We start from the raw sequence: 21,747 nt of genomic DNA on the forward strand, positions 1-21,747 counted from the left end.
AAAGAATAGACCATAGAATTCATCAGAAATGGACATGGATTTGTCTCTGTCAACATACAAAATCCACGGCTTATTATTTTAGTTCTCATACCCAATAGTCCATGAAGGTTATTACCAAGCCTTCAAGTAGTCCTGAGGTGCACATAAACCTAGTATATGATCAACACTGCAAGCAGAACAGGTATGACTGCCTAACAACAAGGCAGGTTATGACCCAGCTTTCCAGGGAGCAGATAGAGATAGATGAACATGAGACAATGAGCAAGACTCACAAGTGACAAGCAATAAAATGTTTGCCCACAGTAGATGTGAGCGTGAGCAAGATGGAATTCAGCAGAGAAGTTGTGTCAGAATAGTAAGGATGGGGAGGTAGAAAACGAGCTGAAGAAGTGAAAAACAAAGCATTTACCTCTACAAAGTTTTATGTATTAAAGCTTAGTTAAACTTCAGACAAAATAGCATAAATGAATAGTACAGATGAGAATAGTAAACTTTGTAATATACTTTATTATAGAAATCCTTTCCTGTGCCCTTCTTTCTCCTCTGCCTTTCTTCCTTATTTAAGAAGTTTGTATAAATCGTCTTTCCCTCCTGTACACCACTCAGAGATAAGGTGGCTGAGAGAGTGTCTAATGACTTAACTCCTTACAGACAGACCCTGAATAGTCTAATTTCCACAGAGAGATCAATCATCAATAGAAATATTCTCTTGGTATGCAAATAGTTAATCATTAGCCTCCTTATCTGTCCTAAGTGAATGTACATTAAAGGAAAGCTACCATTTGATTTGATGCATTATGAAGCAAACATACCTTGAGACTGCTGTAGCTACACTGATGCAGGATCATATCCTGGTTAATCCCTGTGCTGAAAAACAATTGTAACATTCAGGACCTTGGGAAAGCTGGGTGAGGTTACCTGCCTACATAAACACATTACACAAGGAGCTTTCCATTACCTATGAACTTAATCAAGACATGACTAATCAACCTCAGCTGGATGACTCATACACAGCAGCTAGGGGATGGTGCAGCAATTGATTATTCTGCCTTCAGGCACAACCCAGGGAATACATCATCCTGTGCTGCAGTGAATAACTAATGTGCTAGGAGAAGCGCTGAGCCAGCCACAGAATCGAGACAGCTTCATTATCACAATTTTATAATTGTTTTATCAGCAAAACCACTAGGCACAGGGATTAACCGAGATATAATCCTGCATCAGTGTAGCTACAGCATTCTCAAGGTATGTTTGCTTCATAATGCATCAAATCAAATGGTAGAAGGCTTTGAGATACACTGCTCACTACAGGAGAAAGAGCAGAAAAAAGGTGCAGAAAAGGTGTTTTACTTAAGGAAGTATATTAAGAAGTTCAGTATTCTATGTTCATGTTCTATTGATTTCTGAAACATGCAAATGTTCTATTCAATGACTGAAAGCAGATACTGTATTTTAGGAAGGCAAAACTGAAAAACCAACTCAATTAGACAGCATTGCTCACGATTCATCAGGATGTGAATGTATATGACATCCTCCCATCCTACATAAACACCTCCTAGCAGTAGGAATCCTCTCGCTTTCTCGTGATATTCGCTACATCGCCTTCCACAAGCTGCAATCACTGCCATGAATGGATGCAGAACAAAGTGCGGTGATTATCCCTGTATCCGTCCTACTCTCTCCCTTGTATAAATGGAGGATTTCTTTTTGCATGGGGCACGCGGTAGATACTAGCATTCAGGGAAACTTTTGCTGTGACTCGAATGAAATGAATCTTTTATTCTCCTCGGCGTGCAGGCGTCAGTGGCTGTCGCACACGGTATAGTGAGAGCCCCGCACTGACGTCTGATGGATTCTCTAACTATTACACAATCCTTCTGTATGGGTCGTCACCTCTTAGAGAGTCTTTTTGGAAGGTCTGCATCCCGGTACTGCCGATGTTAGAGCTGGTTTCTTGTATGAGGAGGCCGGTGATGTTGTCTAGGAGGCTGATGTTAGACACGTTCATGGCGGAGGGCGACAATCCGGTGTTATTTGTGAGTAACGTTATATAGGCGGTTTGCTGGTCTTTTACCTGTAAAAAAATGCAGATATTATGATTATGAGCGCCTATTACCCAGATTTGGACAATCTTACTTAATATGCCCCAACTATGCATCCATGCACAATGACAATGATCACCAAGTACAGCGTTCTGCTATATTCAACAGTCTCATAGGCTTCTCCTCTGCATCCTGCACATTAGCAAATGTTTCTTTACTGAAATAAAGAAAATCTGCACAGGGGTGCACGATCCAGGAGGCAAGTTGAGCCTCTTGCCTCAGGCAGCACCACCTGCAGCAAGATGGGGGCAACATCAGTTTTGCAGTCACCTGCTATAAAGCTGGAACTGAAACCTAAAAATAGGGTTTCTTCACACCCGACGTCAGCATAGGTGTGAGATACTGCATGGAGAACACAGTAACTAAAAAAATAACCGGATCTACTACTTCCAGATAGGGTGGGGGCCGCCATTCTATAGCTCGTCTCAGGCAGCAGAGACCCTAGATTCATCCATGTGTGAGCAAGAGGGAATTCAGCAGGATTTCAGACTCTATCTAAGCAGAAAATGCCTTCCCTCCTCCCAAGATAATGACTAATAAACACTCAGATTCAGCTAAAACTTTGATCCGGACCAAGCTAAATAGTCAGACAGAGATTCTGGACCATGTGACAGACATTAACAGATTATAAAACGGACAAACTGGGCTGCTGTCCGAGGCCAAAGGCTCCCAGGTGAACCCATATACACCTAAACCGAGATTGATACTGTCCTATTGATATGATAAAAGAGAAGGGCCTCCAACTTATGACTACTCATACATGTGTCCACACTTGACACATATGTATTTTCAGCAGACCTTTCAGGAGCTTTAAAAGGACCTCCAAGGGTCCTTAAAAGGAACCTGTCATCAGCAATTGGCCTAATAAACCACTACCAGTATATTGTCAAACAGCGTAACACCTTCTAGTTATTGTTTCTTTCATGTCCCAGTCTGATGGCATCATCTAGAAAATCAACTTTGAAGTGAAATGTAAATTGGTTCTATAAAGTCAAGAGGGAGGAGAGTTTAACACTGAAGTCAAGATGGGGAGCTCTGAACGCCTCCTCCTGTGATTGACATCATGCAGCAGACTTCAGGAGATCCGAATGTAGTTCAGCAGATCTGGTTAATGATGTCTCTGAGTGCAGAGCCATCAATTACAATGGAGGCGGCTTTCTGCGGAAGAGAGAGCTTGACTTCAGTGTTAAACTCCGCCTCGTTTGATTTATACAACCAGCTTACATCTTACTTCAAAGTTGATTTTCTGGATGAGGCCACTGCACTGGGTCAAAAAAAAGAAACATGATATGGAAGGTGTTCAGCTGCCTGACAACATACTGGTAGTGGCTTATAAGGTCAATTTCTGCTGACAGGTTCCCTTTAAACAGCAGCACTGAACCCTTTTTGTACTAAACCCCCACAATGCCCTGCAATGTCCTGTTTATCGCTCTGTCACCTTCTTTCTCTCTCTCTATAACAGCTCTTGTGGCAGAATTTCTTTTTGTTTTCTCACTTTGTTGCTAATTGGCAAAATGCAGGTGTGAAAAGCCAAGTTCGGAATATAAAAGGGTACGACGCGGGGCTCGGATGGATTTCGCCAAGGAGAACAGCAGGTCGGGTGACTAATATAGCGTCTAAATATAACATCTAAACACAAATGGCCTCCTGCATAATGAAGATTTAATCAGTGAAAGGTGCAGATGCATCCAGAGCAACAAAGACGGAGACAAATTAACAGTGAAATGCAATCAGTGTAAGGAAAAAAACCCGCTACTAGCAGCGACAAGATGTGTTACCGAGTCTGTAAACAGCACAACGCAGGGGCGCATATTCACACGTTAACTCTTTAATGCTTATGTCATGTAAATATGTGTATCATCCTAAGGGTTTATGTTTAAAGTGACTCTGTCACCAGCTTTTACAATCACTATACTACAGCCTGATCAGCTAGGATATGAAAAATATTTTCTAGGATTCCCCTTTTAATGTTAAATAAAAAAAAAATTACTCCAAAGTCGTATGCAAATGAGATGAGAAGAGTAATTTTTTTTGTCTAAAATGAGTCAAAACTGAGAGACTGAATGGGGAAGCCCCTATTTTAGGCTCTATAGCATCGTGTAGAACCAGGTGTCATTTTAAAGATAAGAATCTCAGGTTTCGAATACACATCAAGCTTTCCTGTTCAGTTATCTGTAGAACCAGACATACAGACAGGTAAAGATATAGTCCGGAACTAGATCTTTACCAATAGTTGACATTCCCATAGATCCTTAATCTGAGATACGCATCTTTAAAATGTATCCAGAAGCACCGTTTTAGTTGCTATAGAACCCCGAAATAGGGGCTTTATAGCAACTGAAGTGCAACAGAATGGATACTCCATAAGCAAACTCATCTGACTCATTTCAGGCAAAAAGTGACTCTTCTTAGCTCCATTTATGGAGTATGCATTATGTTGCAATTCAGATTCAGAGCGGCTCAAAATGGACCACCGCCCGAACGAACAAAGCAAGACCCTAAATGTACAACCCCTCTCAGTTCTTTTTTTTTTTTTACTATATTTACACAATACTTCACCCCATTTAATATGTTTAAGACATTTTTGATTTCAACTTACTGAACTAGAGTCATGGTTTAGCAGGATTAAGCCATGATTTACAAGGGGTTCTACCAACTAGTTAAAAGGGTTGTCCCCCTTTTACAATGGTTGCCAATGTGCCTTTACTGTCTGAATCCCTGAATGATCCCTGAATGATCAGTGATTCAGCAGTCTTGCTACTGACTTTTATGCTGTTTGCAGACTCTCTGTAATTCTTTGTTTACGTGTGTGAGCTCTGACGAATAGGAGGAGCTGCAGCAGCAGATTATGATTCATCCAGCTCCCCCCTCCCGTCTCTGTCAGTGAGGACGGACAGTGAAAAGAGAGACACAGTGGGAGATGCCATGAGGACGGCTTAGAGAAGTGAGAGGAAGTTGTGTATATATGCAGAGGGCAGCATGGCGAGAACAGGGAAAGGCTGGAGCTCTCACAGGAGGCAAAGACACTTATAGAAGAAAGTTATTGAAAAGTGGCCAACCCTTTTAGGATAGGGAATAACTTGTTGAATGATGAGGGTTTGACTTCAGGGACGCACACTGACAGGGGCGAATTAAAACTACCATGGGCCCTGGGCTGTAAGAATATTATAGCCCCTACAAGTCTGAAATCACTTCCTACATCTGGTACTAGAATCAGCTTTTTTGGGGAATGGAGGATGTGTCCATTCTACCTGCTTTCAATCTGTGGTTTCAGGACCTTTGGAGGACCTTTAAAGGTCTTGAAAAGTCTCTGGTATGTCGAGAGCATGATGAAAATGTATGAAAATTACATGTGTAATTTTGCTCAGTATAAAATTTGGTGGGTGGCTTGGACCTTCACCGATCAGCTTGTTATCCCTTATTGTGTAGAGAGGGGGGATAACAAATAGTTGGAACAACCCGTATAAGATCCAACCGCCTGCACCGTATTAGTGTATGTCCTAAGCGCTGACTACACAAGTGTGAGAAAGTATAGATATTCATCAGCCATCAGTTATTAACAGGGTTATAACTCATCTCCGGTGGTAAAGACAGGATTATAGGGAAGCTATGCCGCAGCAGACAATTATAAAGTAATATATATAAAGCTTATAACTAACTAATTCCGCTCAGTAATTCAAATCTCAGTTGTGCCGGTCACAATCCCGGCTTTACAGATTGGATAAAGCTCTGCCATAGTAAATCCCTACAAGGGTGGGGGGGGTCGGTTAGTGAATTCCCTGACTATCCATGGACACGGATCCGAAAATGTCTATTTATCCTATTGGAGAAGCTCAGAGGGTGATTTATGGGTCTCATATATGCGATTGTTTATTTATAGGATGTATAAATGCAACAATAATGACTTGTGATAGTTTTATGTTGAGAAATGATTGAGGCGGAGTGAATTATTTATTTTTAAAAGCGTTTCCAGGTAAAATGTATTTATACCGGGACGTGACCGCCATGAATAAGAAATGAGGGGAAACAAGTCCAGGGACTGGGGGCACATCAGCAAAAAAACAAGTTCAATTATGTCCTGGATAGATCTTCAGTCTGAGCTTCAAGTGAAATCTTCCTCTCCGCTTTAATTTGGTGAGAGGGAGGATCCAAAAATCTAAAGCTAGGCCCAATAAATCCAGGTTGCCAAGTAACCAGTGCATCTCGAGTATATACTGTACTTGGTTCATGCCTTGGTGATGTTGGATCAATATGACAACCTACAATCTTCAGCAGATCTCCTCTTTTGGGGTAAATTTTCCATAAGTCCCATCCTTTTGTTCCCAAGGTTCTAGGGGTATTATATGAAATGTAATGGTAGGCCGGATAAATCCAGGTTGCTAGGCAACCAGTGCATCTACAGTATATACTTGGTGACCAATGTAGTTCCTTGTATCAGAGGAGCATTAAACTTTGGACAAGGGTTAACTTGCATTAATTTATAGTGTTATGTTACATACATTTTGTTTATTATTACTGTATCTATATAGACCAGCAGAAAGTTAGTGAACATCGAGGGACATTTCTGACTGTGTATCTGTCTCTCTCTCAGAGAAGTCAGTAATTTTCCAACTATAGTAAAGATTATTTTGCAGAAGAAAAACACAGACTTGTTTATCAGAGAAGCAGACAGTCTGACCTTTAGAATGACAGGTGAAGTCTGGAAAGTTGTTTACTTTTTAGAATCTTGCTGCCATAGAATATTATTGGGGCTCGATATAAGTCTATGAGAAAAGACTTGGTCATTGTTTTTGTGCCAAAATATAACCACTCCTCCCCTGGTAGAAACTATATAAGGAGAACAGTCCCAGTCCTTAGTGTTTGCGGTTAGGGGACACAACTTGGACGAGATGACTGTCAGTCTACCTGAGCAACCAGAAGAAGACGCGGAGACGGGGATATTCGTGGGCTCCTAACCTGTGACCAGGGAACCAGCCTTTTGAAAAAGAAAAGGACAGCTAGCCCAGGCCCAGCATTAACCCTTCTTATGCCATAGAGGAGATTGAGGAGGCAGGCCCTTTGATTTGCTTGTATTTCTACAGTAAAAAGGAAACTGTTCACTGCAGACCCTGACTCTCTGGACTTATTTCCCATTGGGGTGCACCAGGCCTTACCCTCCGTTCCGGAGAGCAGCAACACATGGTGACACCTCGACAGTGCCTGGCAGACCCAGCATAGTGTTGGGGCCATCCCTAAACCAGGCAATGCACTAGCACATGCTTTGGAGAAAATGGAGAAAATAATAATACAGGAGAGCAGCGCTTTTTGCGATTGGACAAAATTATTATAAAGCTTGAATTTTAGTTATTTGTGTGTGTATTAAATATTAAGGGATGACTATAACACAAAGCACAATATTACATGGCACTACCTACCGTGGCACATTTCTGGAAGGTTACACCTCCAATACCAGATGACACAACAGCCCGAGGCTATAAAAATATATAAAACATAACATATAAAGAAAAATAAAACAACAAACATAACAATAATAATAACCAAATCATAAATATATATATTGTATTATCTATATACATAACACATATCCATAACCCTCAATATAATATAACACAAAAGATAAATAAATCATATATAAAACATAAAATATGTCTAAAATATAAAATAAAACAAACTAAAGAAAGAAACAATAGAAAAATGAATCAACTATATAGTAAAATGAGTATATAAAATTTTATATGACGTAAAATAGAACAAAACATAAAAATAAATCTTATATACAAAATAAAATGTATATTGTAAAGTAAAACAATAGACATAAAAAAGTTAATCAAATAAAATATCTAAAATAGTACATACAATATCTAATAAAACAAACATAAAAATAAATATTACATATAAAATAAAGACAAACTTAAAATTAGTAAAAAAAAACTGAAGGAGTGACTGTATAGAGCAGTTATCTTATCATATTGATAAAGCTGAACAGTGCCGCCATATTAGTGATGTCATGGCACCCAGTCCATGGAGGAGCTTATTGTTTTTTTATTTTTTATCCTCTAAATAGGCCAGAACTAACTTTTAAAAACAGTCCCATAAATTTGGACCCACCAGAATCCCAAGAAGAGGAGCTCCGCAACCACCATTCATCATAGTGAGGTTTATATGGCAGTATTATTATAGCGCTATATGATGGTATTATGTGGGCTGTGTATGGCAGTATTATTATAGCACTATATGATGGTATTATGTGGGCTGTGTATGGCAGTATTATTATAGCACTATATGATGGTATTATGTGGGCTGTATATGGCATTATTATTACGGCACTAAATGATGGTATGATGTGGGCTGTATATGGCAGACCTTGACAAAGACACTGCTGTGTCGAAACGCGTCGGTCTGTGACGCTTGCTGTGTTTTTTCCTGTGTGTGGTTTTACCCCTTGGATCAATAAAGAATATACTTTTTTACTCATCGCTGTGTGCTGGACCTGAAGCTATATGTTTCACCAAGTTCACGTATATGGCAGTATTATTATGGCACTATTTGATGGTATTATGTGGGCTGTATATGGCAGTATTATTATAGCACTAAATGATGGTATTATGTGGGCTGTATATGGCACTATATAATGGTATTATGTGGGCTGTATATGGCAGTATTATTATAGCGCTATATGATGGTATTTTGTGGGCTGTAAATGGCAGTCTTATTATAGCACTATATGATGGTATTATGTGGGCTGTATATGGCAGTATTATTATAGCGCTATATGATGGTATTATGTGGGCTGTAAATGGCAGTCTTATTATGGCACTATATGAGGGCATTATGTTATGTTTAGTATAATTTCGGTACTATATGATGGTAATGTGTTGGTTTTATATGTCAGTATTACTTTGACACTTTATAATATTATATGAGCTGCACTGTATTAAGCAGTTATATTATGGCACTAAATGATGGTATTACAAGGGCTGTATATAGCCTATAGCCTATATAACTACAGTGGTAGCAGCCATAGCAGCTGCTATGGGGCCCACAGTGTGAGGGGCCCCCCGGCATCTGAACTGACACCAAAGAATGGAGGATGCGCACCCATTATATACATATTATGCTGCACATTGTACACCATAATATGTATATAACACTGCACATCTTCCATAGTATACAGCTACTGGGACAGATCTGCGTAAGTGTAGAAATGTGTGAGTGTACAATTATCTACATTTTCTGAGGAATCTCCAGGTTACGCTCCGTATATAGCAGATATATTGCGCCACTATACAATGATATTATGTTGCCCCTACATGGCAGTATTATTTTAGAACTATATACTGTTCATATTTGGGCTGTATATGGCAGTTCTGTGCCATGATGAATGTGTATACAGTTGTGGGGGTGTTACGTGTCACAGTCCTCACGTTATTTTAGTATTGTTTAGTAGTTGCGTCGCTGTGCAGTCAGTAGCACAAAGCCAAGAGCAGCACAACACAAATATGAACATTTTAAGAGCAGCTGCTCAACTACCCATGAAAGAAAGCGGCAGAAAATTAGTTATCGATTTCCACTGATGAGAACACAAATAATTTGCTCTGACAAGAATGTACATTATTTTCCCATAAAAAAAAATCACAAAAAAAAAAAAATCACAAAATAAGACTTCGCAGAGAAGGAGAAAGAAATTTGGGGTGGTAGAGAGAGAAGAGACCTCACATGTCACTGCAGATGACCCACATACAGTACAATGGACTGAGGAGGTGTTATGTAACTCTGCATTAAAGGGAACCGATCACCAGGTTTTATACCACTAACAGCCCCCTCCGGTAGGGGATGAAATTCCCTTTCTAGAATTCCATCTTTTATTGTGAAATCTCACCTAAGACAAAAATTTCCTCCAATGTAATATGTAACTGAGCAGAGAAAAGTCATATTTTGCCAGAGTCAAGTTTAGAGGCTGCAGGTTAAGAGTCGCTTCAGACACCTCTAACTCCAGTTGTTTAGGAGCTGGACACACGTTTTTGGTGTCATATTATAGATAAGAATCACATCTTACAGATCACATCAGTCTTGTGGTTCTGTGATGTACAAAACCGGAGGAGCAGTTAAAAATAAAAAAGGTGAGAATTGGATTTCTATCTGCAGCTTACATTTCCAACAGGTTCTAGGATCTGAAAGAAGTGATTATTGTCTTTAATACCATGATTCTAGATTCTATACAACCGAAGATAAAGGCGTCTGAAGTTTACTCATCTCAGGCAAAATATGACTCTTCTCTGCTCATTTTTTTTCCATAGGTAAATGTGTGAGATTTCATATAAAAGAGGGAATTCCAGAAAGGACATTTCATCCTCTACCTGAGGGGGCTGCTAGTTTTAATCAGGGTAAAATCTGGTGTCAGGTTCCCTTTAAGGGGTTTTACAGCAGTTAAAGTAAACCTACCAATACGGATCTACCTATTAAGGTAGATCCGGTGGTAGGTGCATCTAACAAATGTAAGGTTAGCCCTTTTTAGGGATAATCATCTTGATCCTCCTACCCAGACATCTTCAGCGTGCCCTCGTCCGTGATGCCTGAGCTCTGCGCATGCGCAAAACACAGGCCGGCGGCTGCGCGATCTCGGCTGCAAAGCCGGAGCTACTGCGCATGTGCAGAACTCCGGCTTCACGGACGAGTTACAAGGAAGCTACAAGGAAACTGAAGATGCCTGGGTAGGAGGATCAAAGAGGCTACAGGGCGTGGAGTAACCGCAACGTGTAGCCTCATCTCCAGCTACTCCACGCCCCAGTAGCCTCTTTAGAAAATTTGCATATTACTCTGATTAAAGATTAGAAAAGATAGAGAGGAGTAAAGGATTAGCCCTAAAAAGGGCTCTCCTTACATACGTTAGAGGCACCTACCACTGGATCTACCTTAATAGGTAGATCCGTTCTGGTAGGTTTCCTTTAAACACTAATTACCTATGCACATAATAAGCCATGCAGCAAATGTAATCCTAATGATAGAAACAACCCCAGAGCATCCTCCATCAAAAACCTGCACATTGTCCCCTCTGTTATTCCTCCTGGAAATGTGTAATTAAATTTAAAAAGAGTTGGTTATTACTTATGGTCTTGTACAAGTGGGGTGGCTCTAGGCTACACAACAAGTGCTGGTAATGTCAGGCTGAGCAGGGGTACAACTGATGGAGAAGGGGCGAGGGGTGGGGGGTTAAATCCATCTAAAAATATAAAATGGATTTCCAGGAGTAATAATAAAGGGATTCCAGAACAATACTGACATCTACACAAACAGATTGTTTAGAAATGTTATTTACTAAAAAAAAAAACACCCTAAAAGCAGCTTTACCTACTTGGGCATGATGAAGGCCTGCCGCGCGCCTATATAGTCTTCTTATCTTCAATGGTGGCGATAAGGCAGGACCTGCCTGGGTCCATGAGTTATCAGTGGATACAGATCTTAAAATCACATCTAATGTCCGATTTGGCACCAATTTCTGATCTGGGTAAAAATCTAAAATAAAAACACAATATCCATGATATAAAGACAGTTATGGAGAAATCTTTATTCGTATTATTGGGTTACATGAGCAATGGGGGGCAATTGGGGGCGCTCTTTGTAATCTCTTACCAAGCACTAAGGTTCCTGAACAGGAGTTCCTTCTTTATTGAAAAGGTCATCAGGCATTTCGTTTTTCAATACTGGAAAACCACTTTACACTCACTTCCTTAAAGGGGTTTAAACCAACTTATACTGTTATCCTGAACAATCTTTTCCATGGGGGTCTGACCACTTAGGTCCCGATTCGCCAATTGATGGAGCAGTAGGTCGAACATGTTTACTGCCGCTCCATTCACTACTATGGGAGCGTTGAAAATTGTTGAGCACAGCGCTCAAGTATCTCTACCACTCTTATTCATTGTTTATAAGAGAGCTGGAGAAACCTGAACGCTGTGCGCGGCAATTTCCTACACTCCCAGAGACAGTGACAGGACACATGCTTGATCAATTAAAGCAACCCCTAGTGATCAAATTGATCAAATTGTTATCCCCTATCCTATGGATAGAGGAAAAAATCACTTTAAAGGAAATCTACCATTAAAATCCATAATGATGAACCAGGGGAACTAGACAGATCGAGACACTGTGATTCTTATATTTGTTATCTGTGGCCTACTTCCTTCTAACATCAACTTTTAAAATGATGCTTATGAGCCTGAAGGTGATACCAGAGCTCCTTGGTGCTGCAGATTCATAGACTGTTACACTGTGCAGAAGCACTTCCCCTCTACCACTGTGTGAGATTATACCAGGCAGAGGGAAGGGGAAGTGCTGAGGGAGTAGAGGGAGGGTGAGACAGTGTAACAGCATGTGAAGCTTCAGCACACCCTTTGAAGCCTCTAGTAACACCTCTAGGATCCCTTCAGGTTCATTAGCATAATGTTAAAAAGTGGATCTTAGAAGGAAGGAGGCCATGGATAAGAAGTGTAAGAAAATTTCCACAGCCACAATGCCTGGATCTATGAGTAAGTGCCCCTGTTTTATCATGATGGATTTTGACAGTAGGGTAGATCTCTTATAAGGATGCGCTGAACAAGACCTACGTGATTGAACTGCTCCTTCGATCACAAATAGTTTCCCTGCCAAGATCCCTCATCAGTTGTAACCTATAAAAAATCTGTTCAGAATCCCTACAGCGCCTCCGCAGGGGAAATAAGGAATTGCAATGAGACTATTGATTGCATTAGGTCAGAGACCAATATCCTTTCTAAGAAGAGCTAAAGTAACAGTAAACCAGTCACTTATGACATATATTACAATAAATGGTAATAATCTCCTAATTTTTGGGGGCTATATCAAAGGAGGGGGGGGGGTAAACCTTGATATTCCATGTTCTATTTGCACATGGATTTTCTCTACGGCCTCTGGCGGTGCAGTGATGGAGTATCTGTCAGTCACACCTTATCATTATCTTGTCTTTACTTTAGCGCAGATCCATAGAGTCTCCTAGAGAACCTTCAATTACACGTAACAATGCGCGGCTGAGTAATGGCCGCGGCGACGCCGCGTGTTTTTCTGGTTCCTATGGAGCGCAATTTGTTGCTGTTTCAAAAAAGGAAAAAAAAAATCTAAAATGTGCACAAATATTTGTGGCTTCCTCCTTGGCCCAACAACGTGAATAATTACGTTGTGTTTTCTGCGTCCCTTCTCCGTTACTAATGCAGGTCAAACCCTCCGCAGGCGCGTCCTCATACACGCCCTGACACACGACGTCTCCAAGATGCCAAACATTGCGAGTACTCGCCTGACCGGTCCTGTACAGCGTGCGTGGGGCTCATCAATAGCCGCTCAGCTAATATTGACCAGCAGGTTTATTAGTTTACATGACATGAGCCTAATCCGGAGGGGATTAGATGAGGGGTAAACACAACTTCCGAAACATAAGGAGGGATTATAATACAAAGCTATAACGTATCATAGAAGGACGGATAACCCTTTCTATGCCTGGAGATAGCGTGCAACCAGTTTCTACAATAAACGTTATAATAACACCAATGGATTCCATAATCTGTGCATGTCATTCCCTATAAAATCCGCCCTCATAATCATTTTTGGATATATGAAATTTAAGAAAATCTAATATCAAAACCCATCATGATAACTGTGGTAATCTTTTTATATTTGTTATCCATGGCCTCCTTCCTTCTGAAATCAACTTTGAAAATTATGCTAAATACCGTATTACCAGAGGCCCTCTGTGTTGTAACTTCACAGGTTGTTACACTTTATCCCCTCTCATCCCTTCCTCAGCACGCCCCCCCCCCCCCCCCTCTGCCTGTTGTAATATCTCACACATTCAGAGGAGGAATGGCTCCTCTAACTGCCTGTGAGGCAACAGCACAGAGGCGCTCTGGTAACACCCCCAGGGACAGTTACAGAACACATGCTTGAGAAGCGACACCCTTTCTTGCGATTAGTGGTTCCAGTGGTCAGACTCCTACTGATCAGATTGTAGTCTATGAAGCTACAACCCCAGGAGCCCATCCGGTTCATTAGCACAATTTTAAAAGTGATTTTAGAAGGAAGGAGGCCATGGGGAAGAAATATAAGAAGATACCACAATCACAGTGCCTGGATCAATAAGAAAGTGCCCCTGGTTTATCATGATGGATTTTGATGGAGACAGAGGAAATAGTAAACATTAAATAGGATCATTTAAGAGAATCTTCGTTCCTTTGTTATTCCTCTTGGAAATAAACCTACCGCTGGGTGTTACCATTCAAGGAGGTCTGACATAGAGAGTGCTGATTGTAGAACTAGGGAGACACCCCAAAGAGGAAAGACCCAGCGGTCCATTTAATTTTACATTTTCAGGAGTGATAACTGAGGAACAACACAGAAATCAGACCCCAAAATTGCGGTTCCTCAGTAATGGTGGACCCACCTATTGCTGTATGAATTTAGATACCATAAAGCAATCAAATCCTGGGTATGAGGTGAGTTCACTTATGCTGGTGATTTAATTTCCACTCATATATTAATAATATAGAATATAAATGTATATACATGTATATATGAGGTCTGACCATAGGGCCACTAACCCCATCATGAGTTCGGAGCCCCAACACAAGTTCAAATTACAGGTAGAGCATGTGTCCTGCTGCTCCATTCAACCCCCTGACCTCTGATCACAGGAATCAGCTTAGCATGTCAGGTCATTTCAGCGATCAGTGGTTGGGGTCAGGAGATCCCTTCAGTGCATAGAGTGATTTTTACTGACTGCACTCACTGGTGGGCGAGAGGCCTTATCCTCACATTCACTGCAAGCTGGTTTTTCCCCTCATTCAAAGAAATCCATCAGAGAAGCAGCTAATCAGTCTGATTAGAATTTAGCTTAAATGAGTGTTTCTAACCACATGTGAGAACACAGCTATAACAGACACACTGGGATACCAGGGTTTTTTTTCCTATGGATCTCCCTATACATGGGAAAAAATCAAGCTGCAGTGAGTGCGAGAGGAAGCATCTACAAGAGAGAAACCAAATAAGCTCTTAGAAAACTAAAGTGTTTTTAATATTTAATTCTACTATACATAAAAACAAAAATTCTCGCAAGTTTTTTGACAATTTAATTTCTTCCACAGCGAGTTAAAGGAAAGAGCGCGGACACACCAGTCAGGGGATACCACTCTGATCAATGATGGTCTGACATCTGGGACCCCAAAGATCAAGAGAGTGTGAGTCAGATGCTCATGGCTGGAGCAGAAGGTTAAGGAGGTGTCCTGATGCTCCATTCAATACTATGGGAGCGGCAGAAATTTGTGAGCACAGCGCTTGGGTATCTCCGGCTCTCATAGATAGTGAAGGAGAGTGAGGGAGATAAGTGAGCGCTGTGTTTGCAATTTATGATGCATCCATAGTATTTAATGGAGCAGTAGACGCTCAGCCTGTGTGTCCATGAACTGTGGGGGTCTGACTGCTGGACAGGGGAGAGCTATTGAAGCCCCCCTTTAATGTCTGTGTAAATGTAGGTACCAGGTAGTGAGTCTTTGATTGAATGTCACAGCTGGACATGAGCCATAAGGAGAAATGTCCTCGGTGTCCTCGATACTCAGAATACAAAGAGGAAATAGAACACAAACCTTTCTTAGACATCAGGAGATCTTCTCCCGGCACTCGCCCATTCTCCTATAAATGAAGAATAAAGACAATAAGAATATAATTGGAACAAAAAGGTAAATTGTGCCGTCACAGAGATTAATCGGCAGCTCCTCCACATCAATAGATTATTTCATACATGACCTGGTAATGTAGTGCTATGACCTCAGCCGGGGGCAGCTAGAGGAAGGATTGATGAAGAGGCTGCATTACACATGCCACTCACACGCAAACTACATGGGATGGGACATGGCGTATTACTATGCTAGAGCCCAGGGTTATGTCAGCGCGTGGGGGCATCATATACAATCACCCTGCACAGACTGTTCTCATATCACCTACGCTTTAAGCAAGCAAAACATTGTGTGACCATTTTCAGAATTTAGATCATCACTTGAAGATTCTTGAAGTAATGAATAGCTCAAAATAGTGGTTTCTTCAAGTTTTTTTGGGGGTTAAATGATTAATAAAATATCCCTAACATAGGAAACCAAGGGTTCCAATACCAGAAATGAGGAAAAGCTGCAATACCAAAAAAAGGCCACTACACAATATATGGCGCTGTGCTATGTGAGCGGTGAAGAGAATGCAGCGTTCTCCTAAATTATGTGCGGTCTTTAAACAGCTGATTGGAGAAGGACATGGTATAAGACGCCCAACCAATCTTAAACATAGGTCAACAATATTTTAGTTCTGGGAAACCACTTTAATTAGGTTTAACCAGAGATGATCACAAGTTCGGAGTCCGGCTCATCACAAGTTCAAATAACGAGAACAGACTGCTGCCGATCACAAGAACATACCCCTGTCAACCATTGGAATTGGGGTCCCATTCTTACAACTGATGGAGTTGTAGGTTGAGCATGTGTCCTGCTGCTCCATTCAATCCTATGAGAACTATGGAAATTAAGTGTGCAAGACAGTTTCTACAACACACCCATAGCATCCAATTGAGCGGCAGGGCACTTGCTCGACATGACGCTCCATCATTTAGTGACAATGGGACCTTGTTGGGGTCAGCAGTTGGACAGACACAAAGTAGATTGCTATCCACAGGTCACCCTCACTGAAAGGCTCCAGGTTTCAGTAGGCCCCTGGGTGACAGAGCCTTATTAGGCCCCTTTGCAGTGAACTCATATGGCGGCATTAAACATTTAGAAACTGAAAGAGTCTCCTGGTCCCTAAAATATTCCCTAGTTTATTATACCAATCAGCCCCCTCATGGTTATTTTACATAAAGCCTTCCTCACCCTCCATGGATTACTCATATACAGCCTTATGTGGGCCCCCGCAGCAGCCCTGGGCCCCAGCACTTGTGTGCCGTGACCTCTTCGAAGCCTTCAGAGGACAATGCTGTTCATTACAGAATGGCTTCTCCTGGCATTGCCACAAATGATCCATAACCGGGTCATGTGATGAATGGCTGTGATGAGATTGGTCTGTAAAGTAAATGACGCCAATCATCTATTGATCCCCTATCCCAAAGATGAAAGAACACGATACCTCGGTAATGTTCTCGAACTGGTGAAAGCTACAAACCACATAACTTACTATGTAAATTGCTGGACCTTAATTAACACAATCTCCACCATCTTTCCTGCCTAATTTTTCCTAATTTCACTTTGCGATTGATACCTTCGCTGGCCGGGTCAGGAAGCTGAATTTGCAATTACAGCAGATAAAATCTCAGCATACATAATAAAGCCAGTATTGTTATAGGCTTCTATCCATGCAGCAGCAATTCCCAAAGCCGGAGTCATTTCTCCCAGACCTGAAAACTAATTTCACAAGTTATTACTGATTGAAATGAATATTAAATTGCAAATAATGAATGTGGAGTTTTCAGATCTCCAGCCGAGCTCCGGATTATTGGTATGAGCTGAACACCTTCCTTATACTGGTACGCTATGTGCAGCCTACAGTATGGGGCCTGCCAGTAATAGTGATCTCATAGGGTGTCGCTATGATGCCGAATCTCATTCGCACAGCAATGTTACACATTAATGTCGATGGAAAAGACCGAAATTTGTTGCATGCCCCATTGGATCCCCTACATTGCTAATAGGGAAGAATATTTATATGCATAAAGCACAAAGTGGCATCTTACTTGTCTTGTATCTTTATTTTGGCTTGTTTTTTTTTCCTATTGCACATTTTTTCGCCCTGGTGTCAAGATATTATAGCCGGTGGGTGTCTGTTGATGTTCCAAATGTATAAGTGCAAGACAAATGTTTTCTTTGAATTTTGCCTTCTGCACCCCAATGTCGTGCTCAAATTAGCAAATTTTTAGGCACAATTCTATACCTCCTACAGACAGACTCAGATTCTGGCTTTGGACAATCTTTGCTCATGGAGACTGCAATTGTTGGGAAAAAAGAGACAAACACAGGCTCAAAGAGAGAGACAATATAGGGGCAAGTATCACCGGCAACCGGAGCCAAAGCTTAGAGATGAGTGGACCCTTGGACGAAAAGCGAATCCGGCAAATTGATGTCCCTAGCAAATAGCCTTGGTTATGATTGGCCCCTAGCAGGTCATAGCCATGGCTAGTTTGAAGTGAAGGTCAATTTGCCGGTTTGGCTGTTCAGTCGGCAATATGTCCAAATAAAGCAGCCGAATATGAATGGGAATATGAATCAGATGCGCTGATCTCGGCTAAAGATACATACAGTCCAAAGAAAGAAACACAAGCGCATAAGAAAAGACAAAAAAAAAGATTTGTGTGCCCCATTGAACTATGACACTATACGACCTATGACCCTGTGCTCGACACAAATTAATGCCCCATTCACACTACCGTATTGGGGTGAAGCATGTACGGCGTCAAGTTTCCGGCCGTACATACGTTCCCCATAGACGTCAATAGTCGCACGGAGCGATACGGTGCCGCACATGTCCTATCTTTCCCCGTGTTACGGGCAGTGCGCTGTGGATCGCTATGGAGAGGGGGTCACCTCTCCAGCGCCGGACGTGTCAGGCTGGGACATGTGAATGTAGCCTGAAGAGGACTGTGTCTTATTCCAACAGAGGACTGTGTCTTAGTCTTGAAACAGAGGACTGTGGGGGGTACTTTTTGTTAGCCTCCCACATTTCTTGTGTTGATGGCTATATTGTGGTCAGGATTGTAGGATTGTATTATCTATTACCATAAAATACATATGAAATTTAATTGAACCATAAAATACATATGAAATAACATACAATTCCAGTTGGAATGGAATTCCAGATTCCAGAAAAAGCTGACAAATGATGTTACTTATTAAAGGGAACCTGTCATCAGGAGCCCTTTTTCTGGCTTCACGATGTCCCCATAGAGAACAGTGTGCACATTGCACATAATTGCCTATGGTGACATGGAGGAGCCAGAAAAATGGCTCCTGATGACTGGTTCCCTTTAATGAAACATTTTTATCCAGTAAATTATAGCATATCAGTAGGGTATGGCGCCAATACTGAGAAACTGGTGAAATTCTGCACTCTTAACTACGTCCCCTACAAAATTAGGGACCCAGTTACTTGACCACTGTGCAGATAACTCCAGTGAAGAAAATTATTAGGATTTATAGGTGTCCCAGGCTTTAGACCCTCACCTCTTAGAATCATAAAATGTTGGCATATCCTAGTCATAGGAATATATCAGCAATACTATAGTATTAATACTAGCAGCGGATGATTCCACAATCAGACATCATTTTACACTGTACATACAGTATACAAAACTCCATAACTTTACACTGTAATATGATACTAGCTGCCCCACAGCCATGCAGGAGCTATGGTAGAGGTACATAATCCAACAACTTGTTGATGGTTTCCTATGACAACCAGAAGAATATTGAAACTCACATTCACCTGTGTGTATGCAAATACCTATCTACCTACGTATCTATCTCACATCTTTCTATAATAAATAATAATAATAACATTTATTTATATAGCACACACAGATTACGTAGCGCTGCACAGAGCTTGCCAAATCAGTCCCTGTCACCAATGGGGATCACAATCTAATCATCCTACCAGTATGTTTTGGAGAGTGGGAAAAAAACCAAAGGACCTGGAGGAAACGCATGAAAACAAGGATGAAACATACAAACTCTTTGCAGATGTTGACCCTGGGACTTGAACCCAGGTCTGCAAGGCTGTAGTGCTAACCACTAAGCCACCATGCTGCCCTTCTATGTAATACTATAAATATATACAGTATATCAATCAGTCGATGCATTAACGCCTTGCACATGTCGAAGAAATACAATTTAGGATTTTTAGGTATGTCCCTTATTCCTCCATATAAAATCAGACACCACCTCCCCATCCAAACTCTTACAGTAGATACATCACAATGGTCAGTGACCTTACCTGAACCAGTAGACTTGCTGCAGGGGTCGTATCCAAAAGCTCACAGTTGGCACAGTCCTTTGAGGATATTGAGGAAGCCATGGTAGAGTGCAGGACAGTCACATATAAGACCAGTGCAGCCCATGTGTGACCCCTGAGATGACCTGCCACCCCCCTATATTCCATCATGTGTATAATAAATGGTGGGGTCTCAGCTTGGCATGGAGCCCTTGCTTGGCATCTTCTCCATGGTGGCCTCTCCACTGATACAATGTTGCAAGTTGCACGGAACTGGTTACATTGTAGTGTAAATACTCCGAGCACTTCCAGGAGGGGAGGAAGGACTTGGGACACAGTTTTAGGAATGTGAGTTCCCTCCTCCTGGTAGAGATTGGTGCAGGGCAGTAATGTGAGCCCCTCTCCTTCCTCTCCCTCCCTCTTTACTATGTTCTTTGCATCATGGGATTTGTAGTGAGGGTTTTGAGCAAAACTTCCATGGAAACTTTGCTTGAGTTGAGAACTTGTGATATTTGCCTTGAGGCTCTGCAGCTAACAATAGGACAGCAGGAGAAGCTGTCATGAGAGTGGCTGTAGCAGGGGATAGCCATGGCTAGCTGCTCCTCTGATATAGTGCTGAGCTTCTCTGTGGACTCCCTCCAGGTGGTCCCTGGGCTACTGGCCACTGCTGTGGTGCTGGGCATTGTCACTGGAGCGGTGGCTGCAGGGCTCCTGTGCTGGTTTGTGCTTCTGCCTCTGCTCTCCAGGAAGGTAAGTGACTGTATGTCTGTATTACCATCAGTGTCACAATATATCTGTGTTTTATCTGTGTTTCTATTGTTTTACTGATTCCCCTTTACCAGGCTGCAGTGCAGTTCATTTGCTGTGACTTTTATAGTGGGGGTACCCTGAGGGGCACTATTATTAACAGTGGCCACTATTGGCTTTATTGATTAAAGTTAGCTATGCTGGCACTATTGATGAGAGTGGGCACTGCTGGCACTATTGTTGAGGGTGGGCGCTGCTGGTGCTATTGATATCTGTGGGCACTGCTGGTGCTATTGATATCTGTGGGCACTGCTGGCGATATTGATGACAGCGGGCACTGCTGGCACTATTGATGACCGTGGACACCGCTGGCACTATTGATGAGAGTGGGCACTGCTAGCACTGTCAATGAGAGTGGGCACTGCTGGCACTATTGATGAGGGTGGGCACTGCTGGCACTGTCAATGAGAGTGGGCACTGCTGGCATTATTGATGAGAGTGGGAACTGCTAGCACTGTCAATGAGAGTGCACACCGCTGGCACTATTGATGAGAGTGGGCACCGCTGGCACTATTGATGAGAGTGGGCACCGCTGGCACTATTAATGAGAGTGGGCACTGCTGGCATTATTGATGAGAGTGGGAACTGCTAGCACTGTCAATGAGAGTGGGCACTGCTGGCACTATTGATGAGAGTGGGCACCGCTGGCACTATTGATGAGAGTGGGCACCGCTAGCACTGTCAATGAGAGTGGGCACTGCTGGCACTATTGATGAGAGTGGGCACTGCTGGCACTATTGATGAGAGTGGGTACTGCTGGCACTATTGATGAGAGTGGGCACTGCTGGCACTATTGATGAGAGTGGGCACTGCTGGCACTATT

At 41.9% G+C, this 21,747-nt stretch overlaps 2 protein-coding genes across 2 annotated transcripts in view; one reads left to right on the plus strand and one right to left on the minus strand.

Moving 5' to 3' along the window:
- EVC2 (EvC ciliary complex subunit 2) overlaps positions 1 to 20,523 on the minus strand; it is a 71,657-nt gene extending 51,134 nt beyond the window's left edge. The window contains exons 1-5 of the mRNA XM_072126097.1: positions 20,121 to 20,523; positions 15,746 to 15,791; positions 11,455 to 11,615; positions 7,517 to 7,573; positions 1,894 to 2,074 (exon numbers count right to left, since the gene is read on the minus strand). Coding sequence (XP_071982198.1) covers positions 1,894 to 2,074; positions 7,517 to 7,573; positions 11,455 to 11,615; positions 15,746 to 15,791; positions 20,121 to 20,288 — 613 coding nt within the window. The 5' untranslated portion in view covers positions 20,289 to 20,523. The remainder of the gene's footprint in view (positions 1 to 1,893; positions 2,075 to 7,516; positions 7,574 to 11,454; positions 11,616 to 15,745; positions 15,792 to 20,120) is intronic.
- The window catches only part of EVC (EvC ciliary complex subunit 1), a 72,195-nt gene continuing 70,970 nt past the window's right edge, over positions 20,523 to 21,747 (plus strand). The window contains exon 1 of the mRNA XM_072126098.1: positions 20,523 to 20,867. Coding sequence (XP_071982199.1) covers positions 20,706 to 20,867 — 162 coding nt within the window. The 5' untranslated portion in view covers positions 20,523 to 20,705. The remainder of the gene's footprint in view (positions 20,868 to 21,747) is intronic.

This window comes from Engystomops pustulosus, chromosome 1, assembly GCF_040894005.1.
Source record: "Engystomops pustulosus chromosome 1, aEngPut4.maternal, whole genome shotgun sequence".
In the NCBI taxonomy this organism is placed as follows: Eukaryota; Metazoa; Chordata; class Amphibia; order Anura; family Leptodactylidae; genus Engystomops; species Engystomops pustulosus.